Source organism: Saccharomyces paradoxus (assembly GCF_002079055.1).
Source record: "Saccharomyces paradoxus strain CBS432 chromosome XII sequence".
In the NCBI taxonomy this organism is placed as follows: domain Eukaryota; kingdom Fungi; phylum Ascomycota; class Saccharomycetes; order Saccharomycetales; family Saccharomycetaceae; genus Saccharomyces; species Saccharomyces paradoxus.
Window position 1 is genome coordinate 297,021 of NC_047498.1, and position 22,605 is coordinate 319,625.

The 22,605-nt window shown below is 39.6% G+C and overlaps 8 protein-coding genes across 8 annotated transcripts; 4 read left to right on the plus strand and 4 right to left on the minus strand.

Moving 5' to 3' along the window:
* Positions 1 to 103: 103 nt before the first annotated feature.
* Positions 104 to 8,980, minus strand: CSF1 (Csf1p; the record flags this gene model as incomplete). The annotated part of the gene is made up of 1 exon (XM_033911970.1): positions 104 to 8,980. One exon carries the CDS (start codon positions 8,978 to 8,980, stop codon positions 104 to 106), a length of 8,877 nt encoding a protein of 2,958 aa, XP_033767861.1.
* A 370-nt stretch (positions 8,981 to 9,350) lies between these two features.
* On the plus strand, positions 9,351 to 11,195 carry GAA1 (GPI-anchor transamidase subunit GAA1; the record flags this gene model as incomplete). The annotated part of the gene is made up of 1 exon (XM_033911971.1): positions 9,351 to 11,195. One exon carries the CDS (start codon positions 9,351 to 9,353, stop codon positions 11,193 to 11,195), a length of 1,845 nt encoding a protein of 614 aa, XP_033767862.1.
* Positions 11,196 to 11,486: 291 nt separating this feature from the next.
* Positions 11,487 to 13,265, minus strand: ALT1 (alanine transaminase ALT1; the record flags this gene model as incomplete). The annotated part of the gene is made up of 1 exon (XM_033911972.1): positions 11,487 to 13,265. The coding sequence occupies one exon, from the start codon at positions 13,263 to 13,265 to the stop codon at positions 11,487 to 11,489; it is 1,779 nt and encodes a 592-aa protein (XP_033767863.1).
* Positions 13,266 to 13,966: 701 nt separating this feature from the next.
* On the plus strand, positions 13,967 to 15,346 carry XDJ1 (Xdj1p; the record flags this gene model as incomplete). The annotated part of the gene is made up of 1 exon (XM_033911973.1): positions 13,967 to 15,346. The coding sequence occupies one exon, from the start codon at positions 13,967 to 13,969 to the stop codon at positions 15,344 to 15,346; it is 1,380 nt and encodes a 459-aa protein (XP_033767864.1).
* Positions 15,347 to 15,550: 204 nt separating this feature from the next.
* Positions 15,551 to 16,429, plus strand: GEP5 (Gep5p; the record flags this gene model as incomplete). The annotated part of the gene is made up of 1 exon (XM_033911974.1): positions 15,551 to 16,429. One exon carries the CDS (start codon positions 15,551 to 15,553, stop codon positions 16,427 to 16,429), a length of 879 nt encoding a protein of 292 aa, XP_033767865.1.
* Positions 16,430 to 16,786: 357 nt separating this feature from the next.
* On the plus strand, positions 16,787 to 19,468 carry SUL2 (sulfate permease; the record flags this gene model as incomplete). The annotated part of the gene is made up of 1 exon (XM_033911975.1): positions 16,787 to 19,468. One exon carries the CDS (start codon positions 16,787 to 16,789, stop codon positions 19,466 to 19,468), a length of 2,682 nt encoding a protein of 893 aa, XP_033767866.1.
* Positions 19,469 to 19,760: 292 nt separating this feature from the next.
* Positions 19,761 to 20,667, minus strand: NYV1 (Nyv1p; the record flags this gene model as incomplete). The annotated part of the gene is made up of 2 exons (XM_033911976.1): positions 19,761 to 20,506; positions 20,652 to 20,667. The coding sequence occupies 2 exons, from the start codon at positions 20,665 to 20,667 to the stop codon at positions 19,761 to 19,763; spliced, it is 762 nt and encodes a 253-aa protein (XP_033767867.1).
* Positions 20,668 to 20,989: 322 nt separating this feature from the next.
* GIS3 (Gis3p) lies at positions 20,990 to 22,501 on the minus strand (the record flags this gene model as incomplete). The annotated part of the gene is made up of 1 exon (XM_033911977.1): positions 20,990 to 22,501. One exon carries the CDS (start codon positions 22,499 to 22,501, stop codon positions 20,990 to 20,992), a length of 1,512 nt encoding a protein of 503 aa, XP_033767868.1.
* Positions 22,502 to 22,605: the final 104 nt, after the last annotated feature.

Genomic DNA, 22,605 nt, shown 5'->3' on the forward strand with positions numbered 1-22,605 from the left:
GGGAGTGTATACTATATGCAGATATCAAATAGTTAAAAACTAATGAAATGTAAACTAGAAATATGGTGTTCGGAACTTTTCAATATAATTAGGAACGACACGGTTAATGCGTATCATCCAGTATCTTGACATACTGCTTTTCCGCAAGATAAACGAGCTTTTGTACGGGAATTACTGCAGTTTGATGAGTGAATTTCGGAAATTTTTTTCTATTGACCCCAAACCATTCCATAGGTGGAGTAGCGTCTCCCAGATCTCTTATTTGAGGCACTTCGATCTGTGGTTCTTCGAGTGCGATATAGTTAAACTTGGAAGCGGTTTCTTCCTTTTTGATTGATTCTTCAAGTTCCTCCTCTGTTTGTCCAAACGAAACATTTGCTACCTGTGATCGACGAACTGCCAGTGCTTTGACATGTGTAGTCCACATTTCTTTGATAAAATTCACAGGCCCTAGATTCCACCTTACAGATATTTTGTCTGAAAAAGAGCAAGCGAAGAGATATTCTAAATTATTTGTCTTTTCTTCTTGTAAAGTCGTCATGTGAACAGCAAGTTTTGGAATATCAATGATAGTACCACCAACAATCTTAGACGCATAATGCATGTAATCATCAATGGCAATGGAGGCTCCAACTTCCTCATCTAGTTCTTCTTTCGAAGTAGAAAGTGCTGCTGAAACATCTAGAACTTGCAGTTGTAAATCTGTCTTTAATTTTTTCCCTGAATGTGTTTCGGAACGTATAGAGACTTTGTCAATCCTTATTACTAGCACTTCCACATCGAATAAAGATATTGGCGAAATTTGAATCTTTGAAGAGGAAATATTCACCGAAAGATCTGTTCTTAATAATTTCAATGATCTCAAAATGTCCTTGTATAATATTGGTTGCCTAGATTCACCAGGATTCGAGTCTCTCAGCGTTTCCATATATGAAATTTTATTATCCTGCCTCATACGTACAATGGTGTTGTAGATATCCAGAATATTTGCAACAACTAATGCAGTAGAGCTGAGCATAATTTCATCTGATGAAAAAGAGACTTGTAACAAGTCGGGTAGAATCCCCTTGGCATCCTTTTCATTGTGAAGCTGGAAATGTATATTACTTATAGTGCCGATCAAGAACATATGATAATCAAAAGCAGCCTTTATTGCTATATCATCAATGTTTAGGGAGGTAGACACTAATGGATGCATATTTTTGCTCTTTTCAGGTGACCATTTGACTTCTGATAGCCAGCTTGCGTTTGCGACCTCAAACAAACCACTCAGTCTGCCTTCTGAAGTTAAGCTAATACCGTCAGTAAAAGCATGCAGTAACTGCCGCTTCTCATTATAATGATCTGTGGCTAGCCATGTCCTCTGGGTCCTTAATGAAATCATACCGAGAGAAGGGCCCAAATCAACGTCCCCGCTGACATTGGTGAAGATTAATGTGAAACACCAGGGTATTTCTGTGCCCACATCGGAATAGTTAGTCGATGTTAACGAACTCATATCAATTTCCTTACTACTGGATCTTTGTACTGGCCGCGTGTGCAAAATGCTACTGAACCTCCATATATCCAAAAACAAATACAAGTTCTGAAGCTGCTTCACATTGAAAAAGACGCTTAGATCAGAAACCAATCCTGTCCCATACATACTGATTACATCAGGATGTGTAAATAAAAGCGTCAAGTCCATGAAACCAACTTCGAAAGACGTACTTACTTCTCTTGAAAATATATGCTTAATGGATGCTTTTGTGTGTTCTAAAGTTAAAGAAAACTCCAGAGGCTGTTCAGAATCAAATTCATTGGTAGCCATACTGAACAAAAACGATTCAAATCCAACATCCGCTTGGACTTTAGCTTTTGGTTCACAGCTCAAGCTTAATTGTTGCTTAGCTGACGTTAATTTGACAGCTACATCAAATTGATCCAAGAGTCGCTTATAATCAACATTCTGCGAAGAAGGCTTCGTGAAATTTGGCTTTTCGTCAGTGCTATGTTTCTTTATCATCTTTTGCAAACTTTCTGAAAACTCCATTAATAAAGGAGCACAGCCTGCGTACAACGTATTATGTGTCGGGTCGACGGTAATTAATGTTCTGAATTTATGTGGTTTAGCCTTATCCTCATCATGCTTATATGTACAGTTTATAGTGACTACCGGACTTTTTATCTCGAAAGATGGCTCACTCTTTGTTTCAATATCTTCGTATGTGTAAACTCTAAAAACACCACCATCATACTTGAAATTTGAATTAACGGACCTAATGTTATCGAGAAAAGGAGCCAAACTATTCGAGGCACTTTCAACACTTGAGCTAGCATAAGGATTATCACTTTCCGTATGGGAATTCTCGGACACATCCAGAATATTTTTTTTTAGCTCTTGAAATGCTCGCATGGATTGTAAAGTAGACTCAATAACATCCATGAATGACGGAACAAAGTTTACATCCAGTGCCTCACCATGAAATCTAAAAAACCAATCTTTCAGCTCACCATATCTTTTGAACCAGTAGGATATTTGCATGTTCGGTAAGAAACTTCTATTATATTTGTCCTTCTCGTTTCCTTCAGAAAAAAAGGTGCTTGAGGTACTACCATTTGCAACAGAGAAAAAAGCGTCCACGACTGTAAACTTACCAAAGTCCTTTTCATATGCTGAAAACAATCTATTATAACCTAAAATTAACCCAGGATCGGAGCCTGCTCCATACTGGAATATCCAGCCGATACAAAATTTGTAGGACAGAATGTGTATAGAACGGAAATTTATGGGCATTTCTTTTGGTTTATCACTTTTACCGGTGAACATTTTGATGTTCCAAATATTGGGAGCATGGCGTCTTGAATAGTAATGACTCAGATCTAATAATTTATGCGCACCCCACATTAGTCTTAATAAAGAATCAGGAGATAAGCAGACCCTGAAATGGGAACTTTCCACTTGGAAGGACTGCTCCGTATCAACCGTTCGTTGTAGGGTGGATACTTTTATAGAAAAGTCGAGTAATTTCGAAAGACCAATGGGTAGTGACCGCTCTTTTATCAAAAATAAGATGTTCTCGATAGAAAACTGTCCTGTCACTTTGGTTTCTTCCGGCAGCATACCGTTATTCGTATTGGTTAGCGAAAGTAGAAGCATGTGTAATTCAAATACGAAATATGTGGAAGCCACTGGCACGAGAATACCAAAATAACTAATACTAGTATCTAATGTCCAGTTTATCATTATTGAAGGTGCTTGCTTCTCTTTTTTTGGTAAGTCTGAACTAAAAAATAAAGGCTTCAAGGAACTCAAAAGATTAATACCCTGAGAAGCAAGCTTCTCATCTTGTAAAAAACTGTTCACAATACGACGCGGTTCCGAAAAGGTTAACTTTATCATAGATATTGAAATGTCAACATTTATCAACGAGTAGCCTTCTCTAGAAATTCCTCCTTTAATTTCGATATCGCCAAAAGAAAACCTCAAGTATTGCTCCTTGGTCTGATGCGATGTCATGAAAAAATCAGTATCCCATATGCTTAGCAAAATCTCATTTGAACCGAATTTGTTAAAATAGATATCGAGCTGTTTTGCTTCGTGACGGATATAAAATGGCGAGAGGGGCATAATTTCAGAACTGACGTTTGAAAAATAACATGACAGGACTGTATTAATCTTTTGCCCAACAAATTGGGACTTTTTCTTTGATTTGGGCTTAAACTTTATACGCTCTTTAATCCTCAGCACACTTTCCCTAATTTCAGTAATAGCGGTTACTAACTGTTCTGTAGAACTCATTGCTCTAAAATGAAGATCTGCACACTGGTTATTTATAAGAATCGTAGGCTTATGTGACCATGCCTCAGTAGTGGCTAGAATTGAAAAATCGCGCAGTTGAGCTTCTCCCAAAATAACAGATGCCTGCTTTAACCACACTTCTGATTTCTGAGAAAATATAACCAATGAACCCGCTTGACTAGTCGAATCTTTTAGATTTTCCCATAGTAAACTAACTCTACCTCCAACTGTTCTGCTCATGAGCTTCGTTTGGTCCATCACCAGTTGCAATTCACTTTTTTCCACTAGTAGAACGGTGTTCATTTTAAATTGCTTTGATAGCTCCGTTTTTGGATCACTTTTATCATCTTCGCCTACTGCCGCAACAAGTGGAATGAGATCTTGCAATTTAAGCAATCTATCACTAAATTTTCCTTTTACTGAACCTACTCTCCCCGTAATTTCGATAGTCTCTTCTCGATTTAAGGGTAAGCTTGTTACAGGAGGTGTCAAATCCACTACTAAGTTTGCATCCGCAACAACAAAATTATGTTCAACCTCATATCCCTCACCATAAACAGTAAGGTAAAATGATCCCATAGTACACTTCAATAATTTTTTGATCAAATTTTGTTTATGCTTTTCATTGTCTGCTGGAAATAATTTACCGTATATATATGACCTTGCGACATCTGAGAACTCCCAATTTCTCCAAGTCGAAAATACAGACATGAAGATATTTTTGGCGTCTTTGTCAGAGGTGTATTTCCTCTCTTTCAGCACCTTGTCGATGTTGCTTTGCCAATCACCAGGAAGGTACGTTAATATATGCCTTAGACGCGTAATAATCTTCCAACTACGATTCTCACGCACATGTCCTTTAGAAAGTCTCATAATAAAGGCAGGTTTTGTTATGACGTAAGGGTCATGACTAATTTGATAATATTCGCTTGCGGCTGTAAGTTTTGAAATCAGTTCTGTCTTTGAATTACTTCTGGTGTTCTGAATGGAATGGAAGGAGGTGAAAACCTCCTGAATAAGATTTGCTTGGTCACTACAGTACTCAAAGAGCCACTCCATTTGAGATTCATCTATGGTAATATCTGATGACGTCAAGTTTAAGGAATTAACCTGTCTATCTTCTGTGGAGGACCATACTTCGAATCCCTCAAGGCCCAGCGATAGTGCAGGGGGGCGATCTTCAGACAACTCTGGATTTTTTTTCTGATTGACAGTCACTCTGACAGTTTTTACCCTTGCTAAAGCTGCCACCTCTAATAATTTATTTGCTCGGTTTTTCTCGAGAGATTTTTCACTCATTTGATAATCAATACGATCCAAGTAGAGTTCGAAACCTTCCTCACCTGTTTCTTGCCAAATTAAATTTAAATAAGCAATGTGGATATCAATGTTCGAAATAGAAGTAATCCCTTCTTGAAGGTTGCTTAATCGTTTCACAATTCCAATTTCAATATCGTCCAAGACCTGCACCATGTTTTCAGAATAAAGCTGTTCTAGTAAACTCTTGGCGAAAATAAAAAGCAGCGGGTCAACATCCAAGAGAATATATGAAACATCAACAACATAGTTGTCCCTTTCGTGATTTCTGTCTTCTGTAAAAGCAATAGGTTTGAAGCTTGAGGGATCCGCTTCTTCGTCGTTGTCGTCTTCAGTGAAACTAGCTCCCGAAGGCCCAATAGTTGATGGAGTTTCTGTGAATAAGTTCTTGAATGGATTTGTAGTCTCCAGAAGGGTAGCATACTCGCCCACAATATCTTCAATGATATAATCTATAGTATCAGGCAAAGTAGGAAGAGGTAAAGTTGGAATAGACGAGGATGGTGCTATAGCCCCGTACAGGTTTTGATATGTATCTGAATCTTGGTAAAACAGCGGAAGGAGAAAAGGGCACCTATGGTAGGGCGAATCGTGGATTGTTATGTATCTGCGCTGTTCTGATCTTTTTTTATCGATATCCTTGTATTGCTCAAAATTTGTGAATCTTAACTTTGTTTCAAATTTGAGAAATGATGTATCTACGCCATCACCCATTACGCAATTCAAAGAAATCGTCAATTTTGGAACTTTTACGTCTATTCTTTGTGAATATTTTTCATTTTCAAAATCAATCAAGGTAAACAATATGGATTCAGCGCTAATAACTGACTGAGATTTCATTACTGGATCTTTAAGGCTTATTCTTATTTTTTCAACGTGCACGGTTAATGAAGTCATATCATCAATGGTCTCCGTATCGTATAATAATATATTTTCCAAGTCATTGTAGCCAAAGCCTATCTTGTAAAAGGAATTAAAGAATCCCTTTATAAATTCAATGTCTGAATCAATGCTCAAATCACCGAGATTGATGTCCCACTGACAAAAGTAGGTGGGCTCTGTAGGCGGTAGTCCGTACATCCTGTGTCCATGAATGGTGAGGTCTGAAAGCGATCCGTGCTCTTGTTCATCGGCACCATTATTACGGCGTATCAAATCAAACACTTCATTTATTTGTTTTGAAGCGTGCCGTTTTATCGAAGTCCCGTTGAGAACTGCCATTATGTCCATATAATAATTGCAACTTCTAAAATCCACGACAAGTTCCGCAAAATGCAGTGCAATACATGGATTAAAACTATAAATTGTTTCTGGTAATATTAAAGCACCATCCCAAACCGAAAATGTGAACCAAATATCAGTCTCGTTCGTTGTCCTTTTCAAATCTGATCTTTTCACAGGACCTTTATCTTCAAAATCATTTTTTAAGCTGCTATTCTGATACCCTGAATCTACAGTAGATGCCAAATCCATCACTGAACTCTTAGTAGTTACGTCTCCGACCTCCCTGGCACCAAGGACGCCTGTGTACTCTTCAGAAGTCACAAAATTGAAAAATTCACCGAAGTAATTCATCTTTACGTTTGTTAAATATCTCATGACAAACCCATAGCAGTGAAGCACAGTACTGTTACTTGTACACTCTATGACTAGTGTATCAACATTATCAATATCTAACTCGGAATAGAGAAGGTAAGAACCTTTAATTGTAAAGTCGTATGCTCTTCCCACTTCTTTATGTTTCATAAACTCGTTTAAAGTGTTCCAAGGGGGAGTATTTAACATCATCCTGAACATTGGAGTTGAGATTTCGTAGGACATATCTGTGTATGTCCCCAAAATGCTTTCACGGGGTACCGTGACATCAATAGCAAGTTTATCACCATGAAGTGACAAATAGCAATTTTCGTTAAAATCCAACGGATTGTTAACAATATTGTGATCATTGACGTTTAAATAAATAGAATATCCTTCCATTTCCCAGTTGACCTTGTATACAAATGGCCTAAAAAGTTCATAAGGCGTAGGGTCACCAGCGGAAAAGTCAGAAAGCGTATCCGCAACTAAAGTTATATGCTCTCGTAGCAAAAAAGCTTCCAGTTGCTCTGACTTCATATTAATTATCCATATTGCTTTGCTATTCCAACCTAATGGATATCCAATATCCCCATCGATATCGAATACCTTACTTTTTAATAAAATGTCGTGATTAACACTTGACCTAATTTCGGTTTCCACGAAATGAACATGAAAATTATTCTGAAAACCTTGCACCGTGGGACACACACTTATATTGAAATTTGCATAGGTGTCCTTACAAAATCGGAGGTCCATCCACCCAAATGGCCTATACTCTTCACTGGTTTCTTTGTAGTGTTGCAAGAATTCAGGGTCTTTGCTACTTTCCCTCGTTGGTATACGCCAAGTAGTATCTTCCATTATTGAAATATTCATTCTGAAAAGTGTATATATTCTTCTCGAACCTGGTGGTAGTTTCTTTATAGGTTTGGCTGTTCTTGATACTACAGGTGATAAAACTCTCTGCAGATGACTGACTTGTCTTTGAGCCCAAGGTCCGTAACAGATGGACCCTCCATGAATCTGAACATCTAAAGCAAAGTCTGGAGGTGCCCCGTTATTGCCTACGTCCGGTCCATCAATATCGGGTATCGTTGGATGCGCACCATGTGGCACGACACCTGGAACATCCACATCATATGCAATTGTGACCTTTGGACATTTTAAAATTGATGTAAATTTAGCATATTCATGATTCGTCAAATCGAATTCAACATCATCTAAATCGCTCGCTTTAGCGTCGCCTGGAGCAGCTTTATAAAGAGATAACCCTTTCCATTTATGATAGAAATTGTCGTCTGATGGGCCTGCGTTTTTTTTTTTCTGTTTCGATACAACAGGCTTGGTTACTATCTGTAGGACTCGTACAAACGTTTTCCATAATTTTGAAACTTTTCCTCTATCTATCTTGAATTTCAATCCAATAGCATCGTCGTAACCAATATTTTGTTTGATGGAAATTTCAAAGTTCTTAAATTCCATTTGTGTTTTATTTCTGTACAAGTCTAATCGCTCCTTAGGAGGCAAGACATCTATTATGCCTTTACCACTTTCATAACTTAAAATCATAACAGATGGTGTGAATTTATTTCCTAACAATAAGGAACCGCGACTGAATTTAAGTTCAATCGGTAAAAACATCAGAAGCTTTGGATGTTTGCCGATATCTGTTTCTTGGTAATCCCTATCATTGATTATTGATTCATCGGAGTTTGTTGTATAGGCGGATTCGCTTAGATCTTCATCTAATTTATCAGCGCTGCTTCCATCGCTAAAAGGTTCAGGAAAAGAATGCTCATTGAGGTATTTCTCAAATTTATCTCGTTCATCTTTGGATAGTAAGTTTATAACGTTATCGTACGCTACTGTTCTATTGTAAATAAAAATTTCTAAACCTTCGCATTCTAAGGAAATTTTGCACGGAAGCTTTACGTTTTTGCCAGAAGAAGACTTGTCATTATCTATTAATTCTGCTTTTCTGCAATTTAAAAGCCAGTATTTCCATGTTAAACTACCCTCTAAGACCGAAATTGTATAATCTTTGTGTATCACGGAAAGATTTTTAAAATGTATTCGACCACCTAGCAAGGAGACACGAAGTGTCTCAACATTTATCTTGATTTTCGCTCGCTTCCATAGTAGCCATTCTAATATAAAACTTACAAGGTATGCATAGATTCTTCCCATGTAGAATATCATTGTCAAACATGCCACCACCGTGAGAATCCAATCTACTAAAAAAACCCAGCTAAAGTCCTTTTGGTGTGTCAACGGAACACCACGTAATTGCGAAATAGCTTCCATGCTTGCCAACTTATTACCGTCAATAGAAGACTTGGGTCAAGTGGACTTGATGGGTACTATTCTTCTTTTTTTGAAAAGAGCACTGCGTAAATAATGTAGCTGCAAAATTTTGAATACCCTGTAGCCAAGTAAGGATGAAGCTCAAAGCAGTGCCAACAGCTTTATGATATGGAGTTTGGCTTCCGTTTATTAGAATATCGATCGCCATCCCTACGAAGTTATTGAGAACGCATCGTGAAACTCTCACCTTAATGCCAGCGGTAGAAAAAAAAATCATCAACAATACACGTCGGCTACCTTAAGAAAGAAATGACGATTGCTGTCCTATAAGAGCACTTGACGGACCAAAGACGCGAATAATATAGTGAAGATGGCCTTATTGGAGAAGTTGCATCGAAAGATTGTTGATATGGGGCTTGTCCCGCGTATAATCGCCTTATTGCCAGTTATTTCCATGCTATGCGCCCTCTTTGGGTTCATTTCTATCGCTATTCTGCCTATGGATGGACAGTACAGAAGAACGTACATTTCTGAGAATGCATTAATGCCTTCACAAGCGTACAGTTACTTTAGAGAATCCGAATGGAACATTTTGAGGGGCTATCGCTCTCAAATTAAAGAAATGGTAAACATGACTTCTATGGAGAGAAACAATTTGATGGGTTCCTGGTTGCAAGAATTCGGTACCAAGACTGCTATCTATGAAAATGAACAATATGGAGAAACTTTGTACGGTGTAATGCACGCTCCCAGGGGTGATGGGACAGAAGCGATGGTGCTTGCTGTTCCATGGTTCAATTCAGATGATGAATTCAATGTTGGTGGCGCAGCTTTGGGGGTGTCCTTAGCCAGATTTTTCTCACGTTGGCCAGTATGGTCTAAGAATATAATCGTTGTGTTTAGCGAAAACCCCCGTGCAGCTTTAAGATCATGGGTTGAGGCATACCATACTTCTCTAGATTTAACTGGTGGTTCCATTGAAGCTGCCGTGGTGGTGGATTATTCAAGTACAGAAGACTTCTTTGAGTATGTGGAAATTTCCTACGATGGTTTAAATGGTGAGCTGCCCAATTTAGATCTTGTCAACATTGCTATATCCATTACAGAACATGAAGGTATGAAAGTTTCTTTGCACGGTCTACCCCATGATCAGTTGACTAATAATAATTTCTGGTCGAGATTGAAGATACTATGCCTAGGAATAAGGGATTGGGCGTTATCGGGTGTTAAGAATCCTCATGGTAACGAGGCATTCAGCGGTTGGAGAATTCAATCTGTAACCTTGAAAGCACACGGAAACAGCGGTCATGATATTACTACATTTGGACGTATACCGGAGGCAATGTTTCGTTCCATTAATAATCTTTTGGAGAAATTCCACCAATCGTTTTTCTTTTATCTGTTATTAGCACCACGCCAGTTCGTATCCATTAGTAGTTATTTACCAAGTGCTGTGGCTTTATCAGTAGCATTCGCTGTAAGTTCATTAAATGCATTTATAAACAATTCCTATGCAAGTATATCCTTATTTTCCGAGTATAATTTGGTGGCGTTGTTGGTTTGGTTCGTATCGTTGGTTATATCATTTATTGTTTCACAAGCGTTTCTTTTAATACCTTCATCAGGATTATTGATGATAATTAGCATGGCATCTTGCTTCCTACCTTTAATATTCTCCAAAAAAGTTCACATATCAGAACCACTATCATATAGATTGAAAAATGTTGCATTTTTATATTTCAGTTTGGTTTCAACATCTCTGCTGATGATAAACTTTGCCATGGCTTTACTGATCGGCACATTGGCATTTCCTATGACATTTGTGAAGACTACTGTTGAAAGTTCTAGCGAACACGAAGTGGCAGCTCAGCTCTCTATCCCAATAAAAACTGAGCCTAAGGATGAGATAGAGCTCATCGATAGTCATGAAGATACAATGCCGGCAAAGCCTCAACAACAAAGACAAAAACTAAAGAACTTACTACTATTGCTGTTAACAAACCCATTTATTTCAATAACCCTATTCGGACTTTTTTTTGATGATGAATTCAACGGATTTGATGTAATAAACAAATTAGTTTCAGCATGGTTAGACTTGAAATGTTGGAGTTGGTTTGTCCTTTGTATAGGTTGGCTGCCATGTTGGCTATTGATATTAGCGTCATCTTTTGATTCTAAACCTGTTGTAGTAAAGTCAAAAGAAAAGCAAAGTTAGGTACCATTGGTCAAAAGTAAATGATGAACGAGTATTCAAACAACACAGGTTGACTTTATACACAGAAAGATTAAAAATAGAAGCGAAAATGAGAGAATGAAATGATATATTAACACAAGTATGTATTAGATAAAAACATTAGTATTGATGGAAACATGGCATAGAGAAGCGGAGATGCAATAATAACAAATAACTGTATATGTAAGGCATGAAAAAAAGGAATGATCACATTACTCTTATACTAAATTAGCTATTTAAATGTTTGTTGTAGGCTATTCTACCCTCTTTTATTCAATCACGGTACTGGTCAAAAAATTCTTTATGGAAACTTTCCCATTTCTTAATCCATTCGAGACCAGGTGCCAAAAATGTTGTCCTTAAATGGTAAGTACCAGGTTCTTGGCCAAACCCAGAACCGGGAACAGTACAAATGCCAGTAGATTCTAACAACTTCTTACAATAAAATTCGTCTGGGGTTAGCTCTAAGTGGCGAGCTTCTTGAACTGCCTTAAAAGGTAAGTCTATCTTGGGGAATAAGTACATAGCACCTTGAGGCTTCTGGCATTCAATGCCTTCTAAGGAGTTGAATGTCTCATACAGGGTCATTGCTCTTGTAATTAACTTTTCATGGATAGAGTTACGTTCCGCCTGGTCCGACTCGAAAGATTCTTCCCCTTCTACTGGTGGACGAACCATCAAGTCAACTAAAGCCTGACCAGTGACTACGGGACACAATGAAATTGAGGCCAATTTCAAGATAACTTGCCTCATTTCATGGCTGAATCCAGTGAGTTCCATGTAACCACCCCTTTGACCACATTCACCAGAAACACCCTTAGAAGTCGAATGCAAAGAAGCTAGCTGAACATTATCGAACTTACCTGGATGTTCCCTTTGCAAATGTCTCAAAATTTTTTTCATGGAATGGAACTTAGTACCGGGGAAGATGTTTTCTTGATAAACTTCGTCAGCTATTACCACCGTACCGTACTTGGCTGCAACTTCAAAAATCTGACCTATAGATTCAGGTGATAAGACGGCTCCTGTAGGATTGCCTGGATTGATAACCACCAGTACGGTAGGCTTAATTTCGTTTTGTATAGCCTCTTTGACGACAGTTTCAATTTCTTCTGGATTAGTCGACCAACCTGAATTCTCATCTAAATAGTACGGTAAGGCCTGAGAATTGTTCAAGGCCAGAGTAGCAGTGTATAATGGATATTGTGGGATGGGAATCAATACACCCGTTTCTGGGCCTCTGCAGAATATGGATAACAAGTAATTGACAGCTGCGGATGCACCAGCAGTAAGAAAGATATCCTCTGGATATGATATCTCACCTTCATCTCTCTTCGTTATAAATTCAGCGACACTTTTCCTTATACCTCCTACACCTTGGGAAGAAGAGTAAGCACCAACAGAACCACCGATATCTTCCATTAAGCTCTTTGCACGCTTAATGGCATCTAGTTTAAACAATTTCGAATCAACTAGCTGTTGTTCGTTTTGGTTTAATAGTTCTGGGTATTGTAAGAGAGACAAGACCTGTCTGTAGTAAGTCAAAGGTTTTTGTTGTAGTTGCTGAGGATTACCAATATTGGCATTGATAATCTTATCAAATGGCAAAGATTGAGGATCCTTCTCCAGCTGAGCTTTCAGTTCTTCAGCTCTCATTGGGATGGCACCTCTGACGGCGTACTTAGCCTTCAAGACATTTTCATTTACGTCTTCCAAAGTCAATTGTTCAGCGGGATAAAACTCATTATTCGAAGGTTTCAACGTGTGGTGTGGAAAGCGGTTCAAATGACGCAGATCGTTTAGTGAAGATTGACCAGATAACGAACGTCTATGGTTTTGAGCAGCAATCCAGGAAGAGCTGTGCCTCTGTAGGACGGGCCTGACTTTCCTGAAGGCTTTCAACTTTGTATTACTGGCTGTAGTGGTAAAGGGAGTAGTGATATGTGGCATTTTTTCTGCGCTTGAAGTGAGAGTCCTTATGTGATACGACTTAATAACGTGAGTTATAGAGTTACTCACCGTGAAATGATTTTTGGCTGACAGTGATAACATCGTGGAGAAAGCAAAACAAAGGCTGGTAAATATATTTATATGCGTTTGACCGGAAAGCAGAAAACAATTAAATGCGGGGAAGAAACAAAGAAGTTGGTCTTGTTCTCGAGAAACGTGTGACTAGTATGAACAACGAAAGTAAACTTGCGAGACAGCAGTAGCAGTAGCAGTAATAGTAACGGAAGAACTTTTTCCTAGTATGGTCCGCAGGTCACGATCGTTTACACAGGGCGCAGGAAACTCTAAATACGTCAACCACAGCAGGAAAGAACAGTACGTGAAGTTGTCTCAACGAAAGGTCAAAATCGTTAGGCTCTTGGCTTGGACCCCTTCAGAATGAAAAAAAAGACGCAAGAATGGAAAAAAAAAACCGGTACTGTAAAAGTTGAAAACTTCTGAAGAGAAGTGATGCTGTGGAAGAGCATGTTGTGAACGTGTTGTGTATTATATATGCATTATATAGCCATGAATATGCGGTAAATAAACATATGCATATATGTATGTGGGGCAGCCTTTGCTGTGCAATTCTTGTTTCTTTGTTTCTTGGGTCGGAATTTGAGTAGCGACGAGCCATCCTCTGCAGAAGGAAGGAAGAAACAAAGGCAGAGAGGCAAAGAAAGAGTCAGGCTTATCTTATCTTAAGAGATATGCCGCTTGGACTCAAAAGGAAAGGGAAAGTAAGTACGCAGGTGTAATTTTAAATGAGTGGCAGTGATAGAAGAGACCAGTTATACGATGTGTTGGGGGTGACAAGAGACGCGAGCGTGCAGGAGATTAAAACTGCTTACAGAAAGCTTGCCCTGAAACATCATCCAGACAAGTATGTAGACCAAGACTCAAAGGAGGTGAATGAGATCAAATTCAAAGAGATCACTGCCGCTTATGAGATCTTAAGCGATCCAGAAAAGAAATCACATTACGATTTGTATGGTGATGATAATGGTCCCGCTAGTGGCGGTGGCGCTGATGGGTTTGGAGATGACGATTTTATGAATTTCTTTAATAATTTCTTCAATAATGGAGGTCACGATGGAAGCAGTTTCCCCAGTGAGTACGATACATATGAAGAGGACAAGTCTACAAGCTCCAAGGATATCGATATCGAGATATCTCTTACGCTGAAGGATTTGTACATGGGCAAGAAGTTAAAGTTTGATTTGAAGAGACAGATTATTTGTATGAAATGTCAAGGCTCTGGTTGGAAATCAAAGAAGAAAATTCACGTCGCACACGAGGTAGAATGTGAATCTTGCGGTGGAAAAGGTTCAAAAGAACGTCTAAAAAGGTTTGGGCCAGGTTTGGTAGCGTCGCAATGGGTAATATGTGAGAAATGTAATGGTAAGGGAAAGTACACTAAAAGGCCCAAGAATCCGAAGAACTTTTGCCCCGATTGCGCAGGCGTGGGGCTTCATTCAAAGAAGGAAGTTATCACAGTGAACGTGGCTCCGGGCCATCATTTTAACGATGTTATTACAATCAAGGGGATGGCAGACGAAGTAATCGATAAGACTACATGCGGCGATTTAAAGTTCCATCTTATTGAGAAACAAGAGGACTTAGAGCAGAAGCAAATCTTCTTGAAGAACTTTGACGAAGGCACCAGGAATGATTTGTATATAGGCGCCACCGTATCGCTAAGCGAGGCCTTGACAGGATTTGAGAAGTTTTTAACAAAAACGTTCGACGACAGGTTACTAACATTGAGCGTTAAGCCCGGGAGAGTAATAAGGCCTGGTGATGTCATCAAAATTGCCAATGAAGGTTGGCCTATTCTAGATGACCCTCGTGGCCAATGCGGCGATCTGTATGTTTTCGTTCATATTGAGTTCCCACCAGATAACTGGTTCAATGAAAAATCAGAAATGCTAGCAATTAAAATGAATCTGCCGTCTTCTTCATCTTGCGCTTCTCAAGCGACTGTAAATACTGAAGATGACAGCAATATGATTAATAACGAAACTATATCTAATTTCCGGATCATTCACACGGACGATCTTCCGGAAGGGATCAAGACGTTCAATCCGGAGTCCCAGGATTCAACGCACTGTAAAGCAAGAAGTTCGTACTGCTCTATACAATGACCGATCCAATCTTTTATAGTTTTTTTTTCCCTAAATTATCTTACTTGTATATATATGTATATGTATATTTACTGCATGCGTTGAAAGGATAAATATCTTTCGCACCTTGAGTGGAAAAATCGAAAGAATTCACATCGCAGCGGGGAATAAAGCAAGCAAACAAAGGTCTTCATCAAAACAGTGATTGCGGATTTGAAATATACAATGGTCTCCCAGGTTAACGCCTTATTACTGCCGATCATAAAATCTACACCGCTCCATCAAATAACCAAGACCGCATTGGTAACGACGCTCACAGGTATACAAAGCGATTACAAGTTCAAAGAAATAGCTGTGCCACTAACCGAATCATTACAGGTGTACGAAAAGGCGCAAAGAAGACAAAACTTGAGAGCAAGTTTGAAAGCACTGGAGAGTATCATTTACCAAACGCACTTCCAATGGAACAACCCGCGCCCACGACATGCGCTTCTCTTCCAAAAACACTACCACTTTTTGCTGACTCACTGGCCATTTGAGAATCACAGGCATTTGGCAGATTCTATCTCCACGAACAATGGAAAGCTGAGTTCAACGTCCTCAAGGGGCACCTGGCTGAAGTCAGATTGGACAACATTGTTTAAAGTTAAAAACCCTTGGGTCCAGACGCCACCATCATTAGGGCATCCAGGTGGGGCAGATCTTGACACCTTCACGCCAGAGAGAACGTTCCTGATCAATTCTCTTGGAAACCACTACAAATTCTTAATAGCGAATAGCCATTTAAGCTACAATCACAAGAAATACCCCTCCCCTGGCGTGCAAATCCCCATCAGGAACGCTCTTGGCGAAGTTTCTCCGGCCAAACAAATTGCCCAACTCTTCGCTAGACAACTGGCTCATATCTACACGAGTCTGTTTGTGGAAAACCCTCCGCTCTCTCCTGCCAACGAGCTGGAATTAATGGCCGTCTTCCACGACGAGTCTCTGGACCGACGTCTTAGAAGGCTCTATATGCGCGCTTGTGCAAGGGCATATTCGATTACCAATGCCGACTCTGCTACGGAGCCTTTGACATTTCATTGCACCCGTTGGGAAGATTGATTAGTTGTTCACTATTATAACGTGAGTATAATATCACGTGCCACTGTGGCCGTGTCAGGTCACGTGAACAGAAGAATTCGGCCACAGTTGTGGTCTTTAACAAGGACTGAAAAAGATCGCAGAAATTATCAACGTCGGATAGCGGTATGGTTGAACCAAATTCCAGTTTTTAGTCATGGCCGGTTGAGGGATGATCTGCCGTTCAGTGTTCTTGGTTCAATAATATGCATATATATATCAAGACAATACTTGAGCAAGTTAGGCCCGTACTGAAAGTTAAGGTTTCCACCTCTTTGTAATATTTTTTCTTTCTTGAGGTAGGGTGTGTACATAGATTAGCAAGGAATTATCTAAGATATGTCCAGGGAAACTTATCCAAATTTGGAAGAGGTAGAAATACCTGATTTTCAGGAAACCAATAACACTGTCCCAGATCTTGATGATTTAGAATTAGAGTATGACCAATATAAAAATAATGAAAATAATGATACATTTAATGATAAGGACCTAGAGAGCAATTCTGTCGCACAACACAATGCAGTGAACAATTCGAAAGGTGTCAAAGGCTCGAAGATTGACTACTTCAACCCTTCAGATGTCTCGTTGTATGACAATTCCGTTTCTCAATTTGAAGAGACAACAGTATCGCTAAAAGAGTACTACGACCACAGCATACGGTCGCATCTTACTTTGAAAGGGGCAAGGAGTTATCTAAAGAGCGTCTTTCCCATCATCAACTGGCTGCCACACTACAATTTTAACTGGTTTACTGCGGACCTCATCGCAGGTATTACCATTGGCTGTGTTCTTGTGCCACAATCCATGTCATACGCACAAGTCGCCACACTACCAGCACAGTATGGTTTGTACTCCTCGTTTATTGGTGCTTACGCCTACTCTTTTTTCGCCACATCCAAAGATGTTTGTATTGGGCCCGTTGCTGTCATGTCTTTACAGACCGCCAAAGTCATTGCTGATGTCACGGCCAAATACCCCGATGGAGATTCTGCCATCACTGGCCCCGTTATTGCAACGACTCTGGCGTTGTTATGTGGTATCATTTCAGCAGCCGTTGGCTTCTTACGTTTGGGGTTTCTTGTCGAATTGATTTCCTTAAATGCAGTTGCTGGATTTATGACTGGGTCCGCCTTTAATATATTATGGGGTCAAGTTCCAGCACTTATGGGTTATAACAGTTTGGTTAATACGAGAGCTGCCACTTATAAAGTTGTCATAGAAAGTTTGAAACATCTACCAGATACTAAACTGGATGCGGTGTTTGGGCTAATTCCGCTTTTCCTTCTATATGTTTGGAAATGGTGGTGCGGAACATATGGTCCAAAGTTGAATGATAGATACAACTCCAAAAATCCAAGATTACACAAAATTCTTAAATGGACGTACTTCTACGCTCAAGCTTCCAGAAACGGTATCATTATCATTGTATTCACTTGTATCGGTTGGGCAATCACAAGAGGCAAATCCAAAGCGGAAAGACCCATCAGCATCCTAGGATCGGTTCCATCTGGTTTGAAAGAAGTTGGGGTTTTCCATGTTCCACCAGGATTAATGTCTAAGCTTGGTCCAAATTTGCCTGCTTCCATTATTGTGCTATTGTTGGAACATATCGCTATTTCGAAATCTTTTGGTAGAATTAACGATTATAAAGTCGTCCCCGATCAAGAGTTGATTGCTATTGGTGTTTCAAACCTTTTGGGTACTTTCTTCAATGCTTACCCAGCCACTGGTTCCTTTTCAAGGTCTGCTTTAAAGGCTAAATGTAATGTCCGTACGCCGTTGTCTGGTTTGTTTTCAGGTTCGTGTGTTCTTTTAGCATTATATTGTTTGACCGGTGCATTCTTTTACATTCCAAAGGCTACGTTATCTGCTGTTATTATTCATGCTGTGTCTGATCTTTTGGCCTCTTACCAAACCACGTGGAATTTCTGGAAGATGAATCCATTGGATTTCATCTGTTTCATCGTCACCGTTTTAATCACGGTGTTTGCCTCTATCGAGGATGGTATTTATTTTGCCATGTGCTGGTCATGTGCAACCCTCATCTTAAAAGTAGCATTTCCAGCGGGAAAATTCTTGGGTCGTGTGGAAATTGCTGAAGTTACTGATGCTTATGTCAGACCGGACTCTGATGTAGTTAGCTACGTGTCTGAAAATAACAACGGTGTTTCTACTTTTGAAGAGGGTGGTGAGGATGAAAAGGAAAGTTCCACCAAATATATCACAAATTCCTCTAAGAAAATAGAAACAAACATTCAAACAAAGGGCTTTGGCTCTCCATCTTCCTCGATTAGCCAGCCAAGGATAAAATACCACACTAAATGGATACCGTTTGATCATAAATACACAAGAGAATTGAATCCGGACGTCCAGATTCTCCCCCCACCGGAAGGTGTCCTCGTTTATAGGCTATCCGAGAGTTACACCTACCTCAACTGTTCCAGACATTACAATGTTATAACAGAAGAAGTCAAAAAAGTTACCAGACGTGGTCAATTAATTCGTCATAGGAAAAAATCTGACCGTCCATGGAACGATCCTGGTCCATGGGAAGCACCTGCCTTCCTAAAGAATTTGAAATTCTGGAAGAAAAAAGAAAATGACCCTGAATCCATGGAAAACGCACCAAGCAACGCAATTGATGGTGAAAGAGATGATAGACCATTGCTGAAAATACTATGTTTAGACTTTTCACAAGTGGCTCAAACAGATGCTACAGCTCTTCAATCATTAGTCGATCTGAGGAAGGCCATAAACCAATATGCAGATAGGCAAGTCGAATTCCATTTCGTGGGCATCATTTCACCATGGGTGAAGAGAGGTTTAATTAGCAGAGGATTTGGTACTCTAAACGAAGAATATAGTGATGAATCCATTGTTGCCGGTCATACAAGTTATCACGTCGCCAGGGTACCTCAAAGCGAAGAAAACCCAGAAAAATACAGCGTTTATACTGCTTCAGGAACAAACCTGCCTTTCTTCCATATCGATATTCCAGATTTTGCCAAATGGGATATCTAGTCAACGCGTTCTCAATTTGCATACAAAAGTTTATCATTCCTTTTTTTTTCTATATTCCAAAACCAAAAAGTTTTTTCCCTCCCTTAAAAGTATACATTTAATATCATAATGAGATAGACACTGTTTATATAATAAGAAATAACAGGTAAGATGGTGCCGTCACGAGTATGCCCACTTACCTATACGTATTTACCTTATTTCGTTTTTTTTATTCTTTTTCTCTTAGGGAAAAAAAGTACAAACCGTTATTAATGTTATTGTCGTGGGACAGCTCCCCATTTTTTTTATTTTCTCACCACAGATAGAAAAACATGAAAGTAGCGCTTACAAATAGTATGATAGTAAAAGTCAATAATGTAATATTCTTAACTTTTTGCCACCACATTATTTCTTTTATATTGACCGCTTTGCGTCTGAATTTATTACTGTTACTATTTAATTGGGAGGTTTTATCCACCAATAAAGAAACTCTTTCTTGCCTTTCTAAGAACTTGTCGATGTTATCGTTCATTATCTGAATGACGTCCTTTATTTGGTCTTCGGTGGCATCCCCGATGTCACTGATAGTGTTTTGACCATTCCCGTTACTAGATTGGCCATTTCCAGAACTGTTTAAAGTTTGATTGCGGTATTCGACCAGCTCCTCATGGAAAGAGTCTAGTATTTGACCTACATGCGAACTTAAAAGTTCGTTTGTAGCGTTGGAATCGTAGTCCTGCAGACCACTTAATATCCTGATGGGCAAGATCTTGGGTATATCCACTAACGTGAAACAAACGTACACAGTCTTGGGGTCATGGTCATCTGTGGAGTAGAAACAATCGAACCCGTCAATGAGATTCATCGACATCTTGGTGACTTTGTTCCCCTTGATCGGAACTACTTTGGGCAACACCATGTCCATGATCAAATTGTGGAAAATGACCGGTGTTATCTGTTCGTTCGCTGAAGTTATTGTACCATAGTTTTCATTTTTCTGGAACGGCTGGAAACAACTAGATATTGTTTCACCATTTTTGATAACTTCCACATAACTTACTGAGAACAGATGCAAAATCATATGTTAGTCTACTGAACGTAACAAAAGAAACTGAAACTATGACATGGGAAACTGTAGGCGAGAGCATTCGCGTATTCCCTTTTTTTAATCATTTGTCAATTGCGTAGAAATGTTTATACGTACCATTAAAGCGTTTCATTTGGTAAAAAATGTAAAAGTCCAATGCACTAACAGTTCAATAAATTGTCGCTTTTCACTCCCGTTGTTTAAAATTTGGTAGCTGTCGCTCCAAACTGGCCATGCTCTAGATAGTTCATAGAGGGGCTTTTTTTCACCATTATTGTGACCCCAATTTTTTTTTCTTCAATCGTTTAAGGCGAATATTACCCGGGTACTGGATGACAATGCGCTGTTTTAAATATTATATAATATGAATGTGGTGGTAGAATATATAGTTTACTATTTTTAGATAATGCAGATGGGTGGGGTGAAGGAGATGAGAAGGTGTGGTGGGGAGTCTATCAGAGAAATCTGCTATCACACCAGCCCTTTACGACATATTGAATCTCCCTTGTAGGCGCGGTAGTCTTATTTGTGAGTTTGCCTAAATTTAGTTTCCCACATGGTTTGAGCATTGTGCCGCCATTGTTGAACCATGGTTTAACGTCTGAGTGTACGCGGACCAAAGAACTCTTTGAATCCGCCGTTGTATGTTCGTTTGTGGGTTCACGGCCTTGTGAGGGTTGCGTGTTGCTTGTCGTGGCGACAAAATGCAAATTCCAAGGGGTAGAATCACCAAAAAGATCATTTCTTGTTTCGTGGACCATGTCAGACCATAATTTTTTCCTAGTAATAAGGGCAAGCTTGATATCGTTGGTAGGGACATCGGGTTCCTTTTTGATTTCCAAGGACCAAATTTCGGAATACGTTAGTTGTTTCAACAAATGGTCATCCACTTCAACTTCAGGTAGGATACTCTTCCTTTTACATGATGTTTCGATGGAATATAGCTTCAAGAAATTGGTATTCAAACTTTTTTGTCTTATTCTTTTGTTAGGTAAGAGCAAGTCGCTAGGTGCAGTTGAACCGTCGGTCTCGGACGACGGTGACGCGGATGGCCATTGTTCTAATTCTACCAAGTCATTCTCGTAAATCATGTTCTCTGTGGTGGATTTGCTCCTGCTCTTCCTTTTTGAAGCGCCGCCGCCTTTCTTGTCAATGATTTGGAAGTCTACAGAGGTTGGACGAGATTTGACATCGGACGACGCAGAAACCAATGAAATAGCAGAGGACGATTGCGGGCGCCGTTCATATACGGGAGGAAAGATATCGACTAAATCCTTGACCTCCCAGTCGTCGAACAAATCGAGATCATTTATGTTTATTATTTTCATCTTGGGCACCACCGCCTCGGCCAGCACCTCATCGCCGATCGTGGGGGCTTGCAAATCGGGAGCATCAGCAATATCATCCGTCAGGGGATGAACTTTAGAGGAGCTCAAAGAGGAACAGTCACTTTGTGTTTCCTCTGAAAACTTCCTTTTTATGCTCTGTGTCAAGTGGCCCTCATGTATGGGGCATTCGCCCGATATCGTCTTGGCGGAATTCGTTTTCTTAACTTGCGACATGACCGAGCTTAAGGACGGGGTCATCAAAGATGAGCGATTTTCGTTCAGCAGCTCGGAATCGTCCCGAGCCTTCAGTATTCTGGTCCTCTTGAAGCTATTTCTCTTAGTTGGTATTCTAGTACGTTCAGCATTCGCTAAACCATCGAACGACGGCTTGGTAGAGTGAAAATAACTCTCATCACTCACCGTCCTATTGTTTGCAATCGTCTTGTTCATACTGGCACTGGCTAACTTATTATTCTTCTTATTGGTAGCGGTAGCGTAAAATGACTTGGGATAAAAGACCTTTGAGGAGTCGCTCCATGAGTGCAATGCGCCATCGTCACGTATACTCTTCATAAGGCAATGTTCATGCACGTGAGTATCGTGCATTCGTGTGTGATTTGTATTCAAGTCCAATAGCATTGTATATCTATGTCTTGTGGAAGCTGTTCTATAGGTTTTTATCTAATTAAAGTAACAAGAAATTGAGAAAAGTAGCCATCAAATACTTGCGAAGAAACGATTTT